The sequence below is a fragment of the Melozone crissalis genome, unplaced genomic scaffold (assembly GCF_028551555.1).
Source record: "Melozone crissalis strain CALT ecotype California unplaced genomic scaffold, PUWL_Pcris_2 ptg000063l_1, whole genome shotgun sequence".
Lineage (NCBI taxonomy): Eukaryota > Metazoa > Chordata > Aves > Passeriformes > Passerellidae > Melozone > Melozone crissalis.
The window spans coordinates 12,417,195-12,435,345 of NW_026535841.1; the positions used below are offsets into that span (position 1 = coordinate 12,417,195).

The window sequence follows — 18,151 nt, forward strand, 5'->3', positions numbered from 1 at the left end:
ATTGGGGCAGAAAGGCACATTTATCTGCATGCAAACCCAGAAGAAATTTAGGGATTTTTCATTACTTATTAGCATTAACAAACACCAGCATTTTATGAAACTGCTTTCTACAAAGAACACTGAAGGGGCAGAGAAGTAGACTTTAAAATATTAACATAAATTCCATATATCCTCCACTTAACAGGTAATTTGAATACATGTTGATTAAATGGAAACTATATGGTATAGCATGGTAGAGCTTAGGTGTTTTACACAGCTCAAATGCTTTATTCAGCTGTTTCTGATTCAATTTGCAGTTCCCCATTTTTTATCTCCCTCAGAAATGTGCTCACAACAGTACCCCAGCCTCATGTTTAAATCCTTTTCTAACAGAAAGCAATAGGGAAGACTTTGCTGTAAACATCAGCCTGAAAAATCCCCTTTTCCTGTTCAGAAAAATATAAGTTCATTCCCCACACCATGACATCTAGAAGTGGCTGAGCAGGAACTGCAGCTGGGAAGTGATCCTGGGATTGTGGTGAACTAAGGCTGCACCAAGTAAGAAGTTTTTAAAATATCCACTGAGGATCTCCTGCTTAAAATAAGGAGAGAGTGAATTACTTGCCCATGGCTACAAAGTGTGTGAGTGACACAGTAGAAGTAGGACATGGATTTTTTTGATGTGCTTTGCACATAAATCCCTCATTTCCATCCTCTCATCTTTCACTTTTTTGATACACAGGACAAGGAGAATCTCTGGCTACATTTGGCTCTCTAGCTCAGGAGTGTGTTGGTTTTTCTCCACAGAGAGCACCTGGCCAAGATCTCTGGTACATGGAATTCAAACACAAACCTCCAAGCACTGTGGTTTGGATTCCACAGGCCTGTCCTGCTGCCCAAATATGTATTCCCAGCAGGCCCAGCAGATGGAGAGCAGCTACTGCATGTCTGCAGGAATCACCAGAGTCTCATGTGCTATGGCTGTAAACAAATTACTTTGTTTTCAAATCTGAATTTTGTCAATTCAGTTTATGGGAAGAAGCTACAGAAATGTCCTTTGCTTTCCTGTTTAGGGAATTGATTCCCCCTGCCCTGATGTTAAACCAACTCTTTTTGCCTTATTAGCTCCGGCCTCAAAAGCCACTTCCTCTGTGCTTCCCCCCAGTTCCTTCCTGTACACAATCATGAAATTTTTTGAGGTAGGGTAAAAATTTTACTTTAATTACAGGTAATGGCAATGAGGCTCTTAATTTAAGTAGAAGACAAAATTCAGATTGATAGCACAGTAGCTAAACAGATTAGCTTTTTTCAGCAACACAGAAAAGGAACTTTCTGGCTTCTCCCCAGCATTTTTTTAAAGGCGTGGTTTTAGTTTGTTTTGTCATCTCCAATCTGTTTTGCTGGGGAGTTGGGCCTGTCAGCTCAGCTCTCCAAGAGCCAAAACTAACAGTATTTCCCCAAACAAAGGTTCATTCAGAGAATCAGATTATATGCATTGTGTGTGAGAGCAAAGGGGCAGGCAAGAGAAACCAAAACATTTCTACAGGGTGTGAATGTGTGTAGGACTGGTGAGGAGATCACATTTTAGCATCTCACAGTTGGTACCAAAATTCATCCCAGCTGCAGCCTGAGGATACAAATCCCAGACAGAGCTGATTTTAAAAGGCAAATGTAGGACAGGTCATTTTCTTCATTACCTGGCTCATCCTCCTTCCCTGAAATCCTCCTGCAGCAGCAGCTCAGGGCTGTGGAGGGATGTTCTATTGCCCACAGACCACAAAGGGCAGCAGGGAGTTTTGTGCTCAAGTTAAATTAAACACTTTAAAACAAGCAAAATGTCCCCTCACTGTTTGAGTCACCACCTTTTAAAAATAATCCTTCCATCCTGAAGACAGAGATACTGGACCAAACAAATATTTTTCCTCTGTCATGAGAATTATCTATTAAGAGCTGTTAGAAAAATAAAAATAAAGATCAAATTCAGCCACTGGCAAACTGGAATTGCAACACCTGCCAAGAAACATGTTATCTAGACTGATTTCAAACAGGCAGGCTCAGGTATGCACCTCCTGAAATGGAACAGGAAAGTGAAAGGTCAGCTGTGTGCCTGAAGCAAATACTCCTGCCCCAACAAATCCACAAGAAATGTTGATTTATTTATATTATGAATTCAATGCTATTTTAAGCTTGGAAGTTGAATGTAATTTGCATAAATGAAAGCTTGCAGTGCCTTGGCTCTTGCTCTGACAACCTGGTCTGTGCTGGACTCAGGAATGACCAGGCTGGTGCTGTGTCAGGGCAGCCTCCTCAGGGACAGCTGAAAAATTCACATTTTGGGAGCATCATCACACCCACCCTGACAGGTTTTCAAACCACCACCACTGTGTCAGTCAGGGAAAGGATCTCTTGCTGCAGTTTTAGTCCAACACAACATGGCCAGGGTAAGCTGTGTGCAGGGGGAGGCTGCAGGCAGCTGAGAAATGCCTGCACCAGAGGCAGGTTCCATGCTGGCTATGAAAGGGTGAAAAGAGCACAGGACAAACACAAAGATCAGCACAAATATCAATGAGACTTGAAGGCTATGGTGTCCTTCAGCCAGTGGCTATTTAAAGACTCAGAATATTTAGACAGTTTCTCATTTCCAGTCAGCAATCAAAGGATATTTCTAGAAATGTTCCTGCTTTTCAGACACTTGTCCAACAGTGGCTCACTTTAGTACAGAACTGGAACAGCAAGAAAAGAAAAAAGCTGCTTAAGTACTGTCATTAACAAGTCAGCCAAAAGGCTGAGAAATTGGGCATTACTATCACATCTGTCACTGCTGACCCTCCCCAAACCTCTCCCTGAGCCCTGCTGTCTTTAACTTTGTAACTTTATAAATATTAACACTTTATAAAAGGCCACACACTTCCACTATCAAAAATCAGGACCTTCTTAAAGAACCACCAGAAACCCTGTCATGGAAAAAGCAGCTGACACAAACTCACACAGTGCTCTGAGCTCCAGGCTCAGGCACATCCCACCCCTCTCACTGCCCCAATCTGAAATGCCAGGATGGAAAAGCAGCTGCCCATGGGCACAAAGTGTGTCAGTGGCAAAGCAAGGACACAACAGCAGCCAGGCATTTCCCAGCCACACACCCCACACCAGAAATGCCATGAGCAAGGGTAAGATTTAGCAAGGATCTGATTTACATTTTTCACATCAGATCAGTACATTTGGTTTTATTTCTTTTTTCAATACATTTTGTCTTCCTTATTTTTGAAGAGCTTCCTATGTTATGCATGGTGGAAAGTGTCATTTTTTAGTGCTGCTTCAATATAAAGGGAAGTGATCCTACTTATTTTAGTGCCTTGAAATTTTCCACTTCTTCCTAAGACTCGATTTTGGCCACTGGCTTTTCATCAACCTTCTCAGAATCTCAATATGCACTACAAGGAGCTGTTTCCCAACACAGATGATCAGGGACTGATAGGGTTTTGCAGTACACATCCATTATTTAAAAGGATGGTTGTTGAAGAGGGACCCTCTTGTATGGAGAGCTATAAATGCATCAGAATCTTTTTGATCATTAAGGTCCCAGCCTAGGTTAATGAACTGATCAAGCTGTGATGATCTGGGACTTAAAAGATTTTTCACACACGGAGCTTCTGAAAAACCCAAACAAACCTTATCAGCGTGGCAGATCAGCCCAGCTCTCAGAGCAGCACACATACCACCGGAGCCCAGAGCTGTTTACCATGCTGGAGAAACCCGAAACCAGCACTTCTGCCACAGAGGATACTGTAACATTCCCTGAACAACATTACATCCTATAAATACACTGCAAGACTTCAGGGATCTTATTCTGAAAGCGCCTTACAGGTCTGGAAAAGCAGAGATGCTCTCCCAGCTCTCCCCCTGTGTCACAAAGCTTTCATCCCAGCTGTCTGCAGCTGAAAAACACCAGGCTGCTTCCCAAATTCAGTTATTACAGACTCAAGGCTGCAACAGCACACACAGCTTATTCAAAGTTTACATAAAAGCTGAACCAGAAACTACACAAGAGGCAGAAGCAGGGTAAAGGCACCATTGTGTTACTACTGAAACTACTCAAAGACCAATCAAAATCCCTTAGAAAGATGATGAAGAGAGGAAACTCCTTCCAGAACTCACATAGAACAGCCTGCAATGTGGAAAAAAATAAAGTCTCTAAAAGGTCATGCACAACTCACAGGGAAAGTCTCCACTTAGACCTTTCTTGGATCTGTGTGCAAACAAGTGCTCTGGCAATGCTTCACCAACACCAGCCCTTCAATTCATGGTGTGCATGGCTGTGCCATGGGGGCACCACATCTCAAACACCACAGCAAAACTCCCCAGGATCCACCACCCAAAACCACAGTCCCAGGAAGGCTGAACATTTAGAGAACACAGAGTGGAAAACAAACTTCCCCCTGTGGGTCACAAGCCAGACTGGAGCTGTGAAGATCTGTGTGCTGCAGGGCAGGAGGCTGTGAGTGACCCTCCTGCATTCACTGGGACACAGGGCTGGCAGGGAAGCAGCTGATAAAGCTCATGCCACACAATCCTCACCACACTTTTCCCAGATGGCTCCTGGTGCCTTTCTAGGATTGGACAGGCCAAGGGCAATGCCAGGTTCCCACACACCGATGGAGAGATCAGCCCTGTCCTTGGTGGCTGCAGTCCTGCTGAATTGTTGGATCTGTTACTTTATAATGATGGTGGTTATGGTAACTATGCACAGCACAGGGCACTGATGAATGTCTCATAGCAGTTAACTTCCAAAAGCAATATTTAACCTCAATATATGTGGTGAGTGTCAGAGGAAGACCTTGTTTTATTGCATGATACCCTTATAAAGTCATTCCTTTGCTCCCAGTAACCACCATGATTAAATATCAAGCAGCACCATGGTTCAGAAATTCCCATGCCATTCACCTGTGCACCAGTTAAAAGACATGTCTGGACTGACTTTCAAACAGACTGAGATGGTTTATGTCCCAAAGCAAGTGGTGACTTCAGCAGTAAAACATGTGACAGCATCAGCACTTTCACAAATCTTACTACAAGCAAAACAACAACCAAGTCACTGAGTGACCCTCACTCAAATCTTCTTTGAACCAGGTTTTTCCTACCTGCCAAAATCACAAAAAGCCAGTCCCAACCTTCATTCTGTAGAATCCTGTCCTGGGGACACAACAGTCCCTTGGGAAAGCTCATGTGAAAGGTAAATCACACTTTTTACATGTTTATTGTTATGGAGATAAAAAAACTCTCAGAATTTCCTAGGCTCTGTCTCCCTATTTCCAAAAGACTGTTACATGCACCCAGCCTATAATCACCACATGCCAAGCTTAGACACCAAGCCTACTAATGTGCTAATAAAAACTGCTAATAAAAGTTTTAGTCTCCTTAAGCTCTGCTAAGATTTTTACTGGAGATTTGAGGGTTCTACTTGTACAACTGGATACTAAAAACAGATGGGATCCACGCTGAGTTCCTAAATAACAGCCTTCACAGACCCAAATTTTATTAGAAACAGTAATGAATTAGCTTTTATTGCAGAATTCTATGCATCTACTTGCAGAGTTAAGCTCTGCTCTTCAGTTACATTTGCTGATTTGATAAAGTAAGTGAGTGCAATCTTATCCCATGGTTTTCTCTAAGGGTTAACAATTCCACACAGCAGGACAGACAGACCAGGATTTAGGAATGCCTCTGGTTCCCATGCAGTTTTGCTGCAGATTACCCTTCCTCACAGGAAGGATGACTCAGGTCACAGTGTCACTGCAGTCACACACACACTGGCTCTGTGCTTGCACAAGACCATGGAATCCCCACACCCCCAGGCAGCAGCTCAGAATGGGGCAGCTGCCACAGGGAGCGGGCACGGCCACACTCTGCCCTTATCTGCAGCTCCCAGAGACCAAAGGCTGCCTGGAATTTTCTCCCAGCTGATACTGAAACGCTGTGCAGCTACCCCAGCACCTGGCACCTGCTTTGGCAAGGGCTGGAGGAAGCCTCACCCTGGGTGCCACAGGTCCAGCAGTGGTGAGCAGGTGCTTGGGGAAGGGTCACAACAGGACCAGCTTGTCCCCAGGGTGCTCCTGCCACCCCCAACAACCAGCCCTTGCCAGCTCTAAGGAAAATGATATAAGCAAGTATATGAACTCACTCCCTAAAAGTGAACTGAAGAACTGCACAGCTTCTCTTTTTGCTGTTAACAGACACTTTCCCCTCAGGTGAGTGTGTATATTGATTTGGCAGGACTCTGCTTTGAAAGGGAGGGATAATGACATTTTTAATAGAGAACAGCCACTATGGTGACTGCTCAACAGCTTGGATACTCCAGGTTTTGGACAGATTGTGAAATAATTGCTTTGGGAAACCAAAACAATCTCTGGTGTCAAACACGGTTGCTCATAATTACCTGAAGTGAGTGCAGCTCCCTCCTTGAGGATATTTGTATTCCTGAGCAAGTCAGTTCTGCCATCCCAACACTTCATCTGAAATAAGCTGACAACATTCAAAGAGCTTCTCTGGCTCTGTAACAAATCTAAGTATTTCACAACCATATCCAAATCCCTTGACTTACTCCTTCCTTTCTAAAAGCTTTATACCCTCTAATTCAGAAATGTAAATTTTGTATGTTTCCAGGTGGCAAACCTCCTCTACAACCCCTGCACTCAATTTTCTTTCTCAAAAGCTGTGTTTCAAAGAGAAAAACCAAGTAGTTGATTCCCTTTCACTGCTTCATGCTTTCCCACATCTGGCACACCCCCAGCACATTTTCTATCCAAGTTCCCTCAGCCTCCATCCTGTCAGGGACAGATGTTTACCAAGCAAACAGAAATTTGGACTAAGCTGTGCAGATAGCAACGTGCAGGAGTTTATACAGGGGAATGGGAATATGTTCTCTGGACACTGTAGAGGACCAGCAAACACAAGAAGCAGGGTATGAACACCCAGACCTGTGTGCTGCTCACAGAGAGCACAGCCCAGAGCCCTGCCTGAATCCACAGCTCAGCAGGACCAGGCTCTGCTGTGCTGCCTCTCACTCAAACACTGGGAGCTCTCCTGATGCAGCTGGCACTGTAAATACTGCTAACAGAGCTTGACTAGCCATGGCTGAGGGTACTCAGACTACAGCTTCAATGTAAACATACAGAAATTCATCAGGATGAGCAGAGAGTGAACATCCAAGAACAAAACAAATGATATCATTCTTTGCTCTGGAAAACGTGGCAGCAGACAATATCCATATCCAATGAGTGGCAGATCAGAAATGCAACAAGATCTCCCCCTGCCCTCTTCCAGTTTGGTACTAACACTTCTTCTCTAACAGCTGCTAGACCCACAAGCTCAGGTATTTCCTTTTTACCTTTTTTTTAAGTTTTCCTTTTTATGTGCAAGCCTTCCCTTTTTTACCTTTATCACTTCTGCCTCCAAAGTAAGGGCTTTTATCAGCTAACCCAGGCTGAATCAAGTGTCACACCACAGCACCAAAAGCAAAAGGCTGCCTGATAAAAAGATAGTAAAGAGCAATCATGGACTTCAAAGAATTACAAAGACATGAGAAGTTCTTCCACAATTCTTGCTCCATTTGGTCTCTGTCTCCTTGTGAATGGTGTGGACAGTGAGAACAAACCAGATTTAAGAACAAACTAAAATCTGGATGGAAGATGCAGCATGAAGAGCTGAGCAGAAGAGCCTGTGATGGCTCACATTCACATCAACATAGTGAGTTATTTTTAGGTCTATTGTGAAACCCCACATTCCAGCTGCTCCAAAGATACACCAGCACTACCACAGAGGCCTGGGCTCTGCATCATCACCCTGGCAGGCTGGAGTGAGTCTAACCCTTGCCCTACATAAGAATTTTGGTGCCAAGGCAACCAAATCCCTGGCACAGCTGGGGCAATGTGGGCAAGAAGTGTTTTGGACAAGCTCACACGGGCTGGGGAAGGGTTTGGCTGCTGGATACAGAAGTCACTGAGCTGCTGCAGCCTGGCCAGAGGTCTCCCAGCCAGGCTGGCCAAGGCCACTTCAGCTGCTGTGTCCTTGAACTGCTGCAGGCAGAGCACTGTTACCATGGGACCTTGAGGGAAAGGAGAGTAAACAAAGCAGAGGAAAGGAGGCCAGGATTTCGAGTAAAACACACCATGCCACAGAATTCTGAAAACAATCAACTTGACAGATTGCAGAAGCAAACCTCTTTCGCGCCTCTGCAACGTTTGCTGGAATCTTGTTATGCAGGCACGTCTCTCATAAAGAACAACCCTGCTGACCTCTGAGGACTAACAGCCTCCACTGGAGGGATCAGTGAACAGAGGAGGCCCCATCCTGCTTACCTGTGCTCCTGCAGATGTGTTCTAGGCAGCAGCACGAGCTGCAGCACAAACTCCTCAGAACAAAACACCTGCACACCTTTGTTCCTTCGCTCCCTCTGCCTGGCAGGACACAGGACCAAGGTCCTGCACTCACCACAGGATTCTAATGGCACTAAAGGCTCTGTGTTCACACAAGCTCTCAGCACAGACACTTTGAGGACACACATCAGCAGGACTCTCTCAATACCAGGGCAGATGCAGGACAAAGCCAGGAGGAGCAAACACCCCACAAAGTTCAGGCCAGGTCACACTTGCCAGCTGCCACCTTCCCCCCAGATTTGCAAACCCAAGTACAAACAAGGCAGCTCCTATCTCAAAACAAAACAAGTACCAGCAGCCCTCTTTCTCAAGAATGGCAAAAGGTTATCTGGATCTTCTCTCTACCCCCTCAGGCACCCTTAAGGCTCCACTCTTCAATTCTTAATTCACAAACCAGCCCCAGGACAAGTAAGTCCCACCCAAAACCAGCAAAGACAAAACCACCCCTGATGTCCTGAGATGGAATAAACCCTTTCAAGCTCACACAGGAACAGAACTGTAACGAGCATTAGACTCCTTTGCATGATTAAGGCCAACTTTTCATGAACTAAGGATCATCTCTCAACCATTCTCCCTTGCTCCTTCAGCTGAAAGCAGCCTCAGCTCTTATTTCTGCTCTGAACTGTACCCCCAAAATTCTGCTCTTTGCTCCCGAATCACTGGGAAAATGCACAGGGAAATAATGGTAATCTGCAATGAAAGAGAAGCACAAACATTACATACATACTCTACCCATAAAGATATTCTCTGCTTGCTCTGGTGTGGTGTAAATGAGCAATAAAGATATACCCAGAAATCCAGAAATCTCCCATTATAATTAAAAATAAAGCATTTATCTCTGTATGTGGGAAGACATTGCCACACATAAAAAATACAGTAAGAAAAGGCATTAAACACAGCAAAAAGGGTTGTATTTTTGCTTCCTTGCACTACACCATCAGCTAAACTGGAGAGACTAAAAGGTCTCTAACTGTGCATTACTGCTGTAGATAATGTGCTGCAAACACAAAACCAAGGATAAAAAGCTCTCTAACAAGTCATTAAAATTTACAAGTCATTTAAATTTTTCTGTGCTTTTCAGGAAAAGTGATCAATTCATTAAGCAGCAATGCTCAGCTACTTAACCAGCTGAACCCTTTGCTCACATCACAGCACATCCCCAGCCGTGTCAGGGCTAAGGGTTATCTGCAGGTCAGGAGAATCCTGGCCAAAACACACTGACATATCACTAATTGCAGTGAATCAGATTCTTCCACTAATACCCTGCTGCAGGATAATCCCAGCAGTGCCCTGCAAGCCCTTTCCATCTGGCATGTCACCTTTTCTCCTACAGTCCCAAAGGTGACAAAGCAGCCCTGAGTGGCCATGGTCAGGATAACCAGCCAAGGGAAGGAATCTCTTCCCTGGGCCCAGATGTGCTCCTGTGCTCCTTTCCAATCCCATTTTCTGTTATCCACTGATGTCACAGCTGGACAGCCAACTAACAACACTCATCTTTCACAAAGGTAACTGCTGCTGAGCTGGCTCTTCAGCAGCACTCAAGAGTTTCCATACCTTAAGGTCATCCCTTAACAGAGAGGGAGCAGGCAATTCCCCTGCAGCCATTCACACCGCACAGAATGGCCAAGGTGTCACATCCTTCAGTAGCTTTTCTGATGTCAGCAAGCTGCACATCCTCTTCATCATCTCCTCCCAAATCTTTCTTCCATTTGTCCTTTTCCTTTATTAAGTTTGTATCAGAAGAGTGATCTTTCATAGGTTTTCCTTTTAGACTCCTATGTCAGCTCACTTACAAACTTCACACCTTTGTTTCCCTCTTTCTGAAAGGCCAGCACACAAATCTGGGGCTCTGAATGTTTTGGTCATTTCAGAATGGAGAAAGGGAGGAAAAAGCAGTAACTGATTTATCCAAGATCAACAGCCAAGGAACCAAGGGTTAGTGAGGAGCTTTGAGCTTGTGTGTCACAAAGTAAATAAGTTGTGGCAAATGCACACCAGAACACTTCAATAGCAATGGCTGCTTTACTCACCAAGGGATGGCTGCATTAATTCTATCAGGAGTGACACCAAGTCAGCGTGCTTTATGTTCAAAAACAACCAAAAATGACCTTCCAAGTCTCATTTGAGCAAACAAACAAATTACTTGAAAAGATCGTGTTCAGAATTTTTGTTCTGGTACTAAAACTATTAGAAGCAATTTCTGAAGAACCTTGCTTTCCTAACCCTATTTTTCAAGCCTTCCTGCTTCAGAAACAGTGATAATAATGGAACTCTAGCTTGCACTAAAAACAATCACATTTAGATTTTTCTATCATTGTCTGAAACACAAAGAACCAACTCTATTTTCTTTGGAGGCAACTGAAACAAGTACTTTTCCTAATCATCTTCATGATTGTTTCATGGACATGTTAAAGGTTTCCTTTCCAGAGCAAAAGGAAAATTGTATGAAAGCTGTAAAATATTTCTATAGCCATCAAAGAGTTTACAAAGCTGGTCTTTTTCCTCAGAAGTAGCTTAGAAGTTTTGTCTTTAAAGAACTGCTTGTGCCAATGATATTAAGATATCAAAGGACAGATGAAGGAAACTGTAAATGCAATTAATTTCTGTATACAAAGAAAGGAAGTTGCAAGCATATAGCCTGTATTTAATTAAAAATAGAATACTAGATTAAACCCAAACTGGTGCAGGTTTCTCAGCTGATAAGGTTTTTTGTTGTTGTTGTTCTGTTTTAAAAAGAGCGCCCTTTCTCTCCAACAGCAAAAGGCAGCAGGGCAGCATGAGAAGAGCCAAACCAGGAACTGAAGATCTCCTGCCCCATCATCCATGACTTGTGGGTCCATCCAGCTCCTTCTCCCCTTCACCAGGCACACCTTCATCAAGGGCTTCCTATCTAACCCTCCTATCACAGATCAAAGCATGGGGAATAAACACTGGGCTTCTCCAACTCCAGCCACACCTTCCATTGTCCATCCTCACTTTCCACATATCCCTCCCCTTTCATTCCCATTTCTCCTGCCCTGAACAGCATTCCACTGACATTCTCCTTTCTCCACAACTCATTGTGATCATTTACCTCTGTCCTTTTATTCAAATCTCAGCTAAGTCCAACTCCAACCTCTTTTCTTCCCCACAATCCCCACCACGATGAGAGACTTCCCCTTCCCTGCTGCCATTCCCTCCAGCCCTGCTCTGGGTGTTTACTCACCCACACGGCTCAGTGAGTTTGTAACCCGGGCTCAAACCCACCCAGTCAGCTGAGACATCCTTTGTGTGACTTGAACTTTGCAGTATCTCATTTTTGCTTTCCTGTTTCCATCCCTGTGGCCTCTGTCAACACCACACAGCTCTTTGTGTGGCTTTATCTCGGCCCTTCTAATTCACTCAATGCATTCCTCAAAGATTCCCTAATTTCACTCCACATCTCAGGGAGCTTCCAGCCTCAGTCCTTGCCCTTTCCACTCCTCCTGCTTCACAGCAGATCTCTGAGTGTGTTATTAGGGGGAAAATTCCACCCACCCATTACAACTTAAAGAGTTCACTCTCTCCTTCAAGCCTGTCAAAATGCCTCTGACATCCCAGAAATGCCCAGCCTTCAGCTCAAAATGGCCACAAAGCTCCCTTTATTCCTCCCCACCCCTTCCCAGCTTGCAGCATCACTAGATACCCTTTTGTTTGATTAACACTAATCATAGCTTAAGGACACACAGTCAGATAAGCAGCTGCTCAAGTGACTGAATATCAACTCTGCTTTCCAAAAGAATGGAAATTTTTTTTCCCCCACATGGGAAAGTAACAAACAAGAATGGTTCAGTGACCTACTAAAGGGGTGTGTGGAAAAACATGAGTGAAGCCAAGACCTGAAATTTGGGTCTCTTGGCTTTAATTCCTCTTGCCACTCGGCAGAAAGAAATAAAAACACTAAGGGGGGGAGAACTGAAAATCAACATATTAATTTCTGTTGCCATTTAAAGCACATCATAATCATGCAGCACAAAATCTTCACTATAAATAATGCCAAATCTCAAAGTTCAGCCACATTTTTTTCAGATCATGCAAAAGTTCTTGAGAACTGGCAGTCTGAGGACAAACCAGCTCCCTCTTCCCTATTTCAGCAATCCATCAAAAATGATGATTACAAAATCCATGTTGTATTGAAGCCAGAAAATAACATTTGTTTACTGAGTAAAAACACAAGATGAGAACAACAACAAAACATGTAGATTAAATGGTAGATCAAAAGATGATAACAATGTGCTTTTTTAATGAAAAAGGTGTCTCCTGTGCCCCACACCTCTATAGCAACACCCTGCCCAACCAGGTCCATAGAAACCAGTCTGCAGAGACACCAAAATAACCAGGAGCAAAACAAACAAAATTGTCCCTGTATCTAAAACCTCTGTCCACAGAATTTGTCAGCTCTTCCTGCAGTCATTTGTAGCCCTGAAGACAGCAAAACCTTAATCTGAACCAGGGCCTTCTCACACCAGCACTACTAAATGTTTACTTTGGCAAAGAAACGTGACTCAGAGACAAGAACAGCTCAGCCACCTTTCTGCAAACTGTCCTGAGGTTCAAGGTTGTCAAGGTGGAATTTCAAAGTGCATCTTACACAGAGCTTAAAAGCTTGTGCCTATATCAAGCATTTGACATAAGCAGAGTAAGAGGCTCAGTCCTGATGTCCTGGTTCATACTGCACCCTGAACACAGCATCCTTGCTTTGCAGGGACCTTACTGTGGTTAAAAAATACTTGGAACAGCAACTCTGCTCAAGTCTGGCTCAATTCAGAGGTGAATATAGGTGGTTTTATCAGAGTAGCTTCTACAAGCAGCATGTGAAATATGTAGCTGGATTGTGGAGGTTTTTAATCTCCCAGCGCTATCAGCAGCGCTGAGAACTTCCCCAAACATTGCACTGACAAAGAATGTGTGGCAAAGGCTCTGGAAACAAGCTGACCCCTCACGTCAGTCCACTGAGGAAGGGAATATTTTTGGCTTCCATCTACATGAAGTGAAGGAGTCATATTGCTAAAGAGGAGAGATGAAATCTAGAAATGACCTGGCAAGCTGCTCACAAGGCAGCTTTTGTCCCAGTTCCCAGAGCCCACTCTCCTGCCCTGTGCAGCTTCAGCAAGCAGATCCAGAGGGGTTTGCACAAGGATCTCACGCCAACCTTAACACTCTTACCTCAAGTACAACACCTGGCATGCTCCTTAAGCTCTTAATAAGAGCTGAGAGAACTCTGAGGCTACTTAAGAATAAATGAGCCCACAAAGTCATCTTCACCTACCCTAGCAAGGCCTGCACTAAGATAAGCAATGAATGACACAAAAATATATACTAGTTTAAAAAGAACACCACCCAGTGTATTATCATTAATCCTAACAAAGAGAAAAAATTCTTCTGTCCCAATCTCAGGGGAAAAAACCTTCATGATAGGCTGTTATGGAAACATTTCTGAATACAGTTCAGCTTTGGGAAGTTACTTCTGGGTAATGCAATTATTTGGATAATGGTAAAGTTATTAGAGGGCTTTACTAAATTAAATATCAAGATGACATAACATTTTACTTAATTCTGTGTATGGTAGGTCACGTACCCAGGAGCACAGTTTCTCATTAGAATGAGCAGTGTCAAAGGTCTTTCTCATTTTGAGAAGAACATTTTTTAAGATCTTTTTGCCTGCCTCCAACAAATCAATTCTAGCTACCTACATGTCAAGGTCTGCAAGGTCACCTTGGTTTAAAAAGTTGATATGAAGGGGCTAAAAGGGGAAAACCAATGTTCTTTTACCTCTGTCAGTGTGGTACAGCTCCCACAATCAATCTCATGAGAAAAACAAGTTACATTTAGATAAAGTACAGCCCGCGTGACACCTGTTGTAAACCCCAGTGTTTATAAGTTACTTATTAATTAAAAAAATTGGTTTAATCTGCTCACTGTACAGGGGAGTATGCTATAGGCATGTTTTCCCCTCTGGAATGGCATATCTGAAATGAGACTTTTCAAGCTGTGCAACTGGATACGTGACTGAAACAGCTGTGATGAAAATTAGGATCATGTTGGTTTGTGCTGCTCAAAGGCATGAGGGAATCGCTTCCCTGGTGTTCAGAAATAACTTTTTTTTATCAGAAAAAGTTGAACTGTTAACAGCACAAAGCCAAACTCAAAAAAAATTTACAGCACAACGAGAAGAGCCCAGGTTTATGGGCTATGGATCACCAATCCGTGATCCAGCATAAATTTGGACACTTCCAAACAAACCAGCCAAGGTAATGACCCAGGTAATGACTGAGGTAATCTAGAAAAGCTTTGCTTTCTAGTCCATCCACCGAGCTAATGGGTACCACACGTTTTACTGCTTCTCTTTAAAACTTTAAACACTGAAATGCCAGCAATGAGTGTCACGTGTAAATAAATATTACACAGAGAGCTCTGTTACAGCAGCAGCTTCCTTGGGTCTGTGTTTAACATGGCTGCAGCCCCCAGCTCTGCAGGCAGCTCATGCCCCCAAAAAGCAAAACTCACACATTTTCACCTTCCTGTGTGACAGTTTTTGCTGTTGGTTTCCACAGCCACAGTTCTTTTCTAGAGTGAATTTCTAGCCAGCAAAGGCAGCATGGAGAACATTAACATGGAATCTGTGTGTTTTGTCAGCACTGGACCTGACAGGCAATAATGAGAAAGGTACAGCTGAGGCAACAGCCACAAAAACATCCCCATAAACCAACCAAGAAAAAAATCCAACGTGAGGACAGAGAGGAATACAACTTAAAGGCTCAATCATTTGTTAAAAAGACATTTCCCATTTCACAGCCACGTTCAACACCTCAAATCGGATTTTCCAGAATTACTTCAATCCTTTTTAGACCCAAGTTTACAATTGGTTTGCTTGGCAGATTTAAAAATTGTATCCCAAAGCTGCTGAGTAAGCAGGCTGGATCTGGGCAGGATGCTTCAGGGCTGCAACTCAGCAAACCCTAAGGTGCCCAAGGACAGAAGCATTAAGAATGTGCTTTTCTTTGGCAGCCTCTAAGAAGATATTTTCTGCACCTTGCCTCATGCTACCACCAGCAGGCAGGATAAAATTATTTCTTCTGTAATAAAATTGGTGCTCCACTAATTCACCTACATCAGAGTTCAGTACTGCCAATCAGTGTAACAAAATTATTCCTTTGCACCAGGTGTGATCCTCAGTTTCAAAATCCCAATGACATACCAGTGGAAGCACAAAATAAAACCAAGGTGACAGAGGCCGAGGAGCACATGCACATGAGCAGTCCAGTTCTGTCCTTCATGATCCCTGCAGCTCCTCTGCAAGTTCCTCCCAGCTTGTACAATAAAAGATTTACTTTTTTGTTTTGTAAGTGCAAAGTACTTAGATCCACTGTTGCACACACCTAATCTGAGGTTCAGTCTCTTGCCAGTAGCTAATAACATTCTTGGCCAATATTATCAAAATTTTAATATTACTTACATCTTCAAGCTACTGTACAGAACAGATAGTTCTATTGTTTACTCTTCATTGAGCAATACTTAAATAGATGAATTTGGGGTGGGCAAAGTTAATTTTCCTTTAGCAAGCTAAGGTGGTTCCTATAGATGAAAATAAATATTTCCGTTGATATGCCAAGAGGCATTTTCCATCAAGCCTTTTAATCAACTTCCAAAATGCGCTCAGCAGAGAACATCAGATTGGATCCGGTTTCTGCTATATCACACGGAACAAAAGGCTGAGCAGACACACATCTTTCCAAAACACTTCTACTCCACAGCTCTGCCTCCATTTTGGATGACAGACAAAGGGGATAAATGGGAATATAACGCCTTACTGAAGAGATGAAAAGCACAACCAAAGTCAGAGCAAAAGGTGCAGATAAACCCAGGAAGTGCTGCTGCCAGCTGCAGCCAGCGCAGGAACAAAGGAAACAGCGACAGAGTCCGCTGGTTTGACTTTGTTATAAAAATAAAATTTGGGGAGGGGAAAATTGGCCGAGTTTCACATCGAGCGGGGCACTTTGCCCTTTAAGGGTTTCTGTTGAGCACCAGCGGCTTCCACTCGCTCCCAGCCTGGCCGCGGGATGCTGAGGGCTTCCAGCGGCACCAGCGCCGGCGGGCGAGCGGGACCCCAGCCCTGAGCAGCCCTGAGCCCTCATGGCGGGGGGGCAGCGGCACCCCCGGCTCGCCCCCAACCACGGCCCCGGCCGGCGGAGAAGGGCCCGTCGGGACCCCCAAGTTCGCTGAACACAAAAGCGGCACCGAACATCCGCATGTGGGCCGGGGGGTCCCCGGTGGGCTGCGACCCCGCCCCTCACACGGTGCCGCTCCCCGGCGCGGTCCCCCCGCCCAGCCCGGCCGGGACTCGCCGCCGGGGCCGCTCGGTACCTGTAGGCCAGGGACATGCACTCGAACAGCTTCGTGAGGGACGCGTCGATGCTGAGGCGGCCGCCGGCGCCGCCGCCGCCGCGGGCCGCCCCAAACTGGTAGGTCTGGCAGGTCTGCTCGTTGACCGTGTCGAAGTCGTAGCCCTTCTTGGGCGGGTGCTCGCTGTGCGGCGACGAGACCATGAAGTGCCCCGAGTGGATGATCTGCGGGCCCGGGGGCTGCCCCCGCCGCGGCCCGCACCGCCGCCCCCCGCCCGGCGACGCTCCGCCATCGTCCGTGTCCGACGAGTCCTCGTCGGGCTCCGTGCGGGGGGACAGCGGCCCCGCCGCCCCGAGCAGCCGCGCCGGCCGCATGAACACGTCGGCGGCCATGGCCCCGCTGCTGCCGCCGCGGCCGAGCCCGCGCCCGCTCTGCGCCGCCACCGCCCCGCTCCGCCCCGAGCCGGCCCCCGCCGCGCTTAAAGGCGACGGAGCGGCCCCGCCGCCGCCCTGCCTGCTCTGTGCCAGCAGTGTCCCCACACCTCCTCAGGATGGCTGGGTTAAGTGATTCAGCGGGGACTTCCATCCGGCAGAATAATTTTTTATTTATTTTTTTTAAACTAAACTAAATTTCGAAATGTTCCACCTCAACACGAGGAACAGGTCCTTTAGGTTGAGGGTGTCAGAGCTCTGGAACTGCCCAGGGAGGCCGTGGATTGTCCCTCTCTGGAGATATTCCAAATACACCTGGATGTGCTCCTGTGTCACCTGCTCCAGGTGACCCTACCTGGGCAGGGAGTGATCTCCCTTTCCAGCCCGAACGATTATGAAAAACATTCCTAAACTTAAGGGACTGTGAGGAACACGAGATGTAGAGGACAGCCCAGAAATGGCTGAAGAATGTTGAGAGAACAATTGTGCTAGAAATACTTAAATTGTCATTAATACACTAAACTGCTTATAATTTTCCAGAAGCGGTCTGCAAGAAGCCAGGGCAGCCAGAGAAGCTGGAGACCTGCAGAGTCACAGAGAGGTCAGGACATGGAGCTTCTGCTGCCAGGCTGGTCGCTCACATCTCACTCAGTACCCGCTCAGTGGCACATAAAAGGAACCACAGTTGTTCCAGTGGAGGTAAAGGTCAGATTTCATCCTTCTTAAAAGCACAAAGGAAGCAATGGGTCCTGTAGATTAACATAAAAGCATCATCCTACAGCACAATGTACACATTGTGTACACTATGTGTACACAAAGTCAAGAGAAAAGATCCCAAACTTGCCCTGCAGTGCAAACCTCCATGACCAGGGGAGCAGCTGGATCCTAGGACACACATTCCAAAGCATTTATACTAAATTGCATATATTATTTCAGTTACAGGACCTC

General features: G+C 45.2%; 1 protein-coding gene across 1 annotated transcript in view; it reads right to left on the reverse strand.

Moving 5' to 3' along the window:
- MLXIP (MLX interacting protein) overlaps positions 1-17,164 on the reverse strand; it is a 40,187-nt gene extending 23,023 nt beyond the window's left edge. The window contains exon 1 of the mRNA XM_054288822.1: positions 16,794-17,164. Coding sequence (XP_054144797.1) covers positions 16,794-17,164 — 371 coding nt within the window. The remainder of the gene's footprint in view (positions 1-16,793) is intronic.
- Positions 17,165-18,151: the final 987 nt, after the last annotated feature.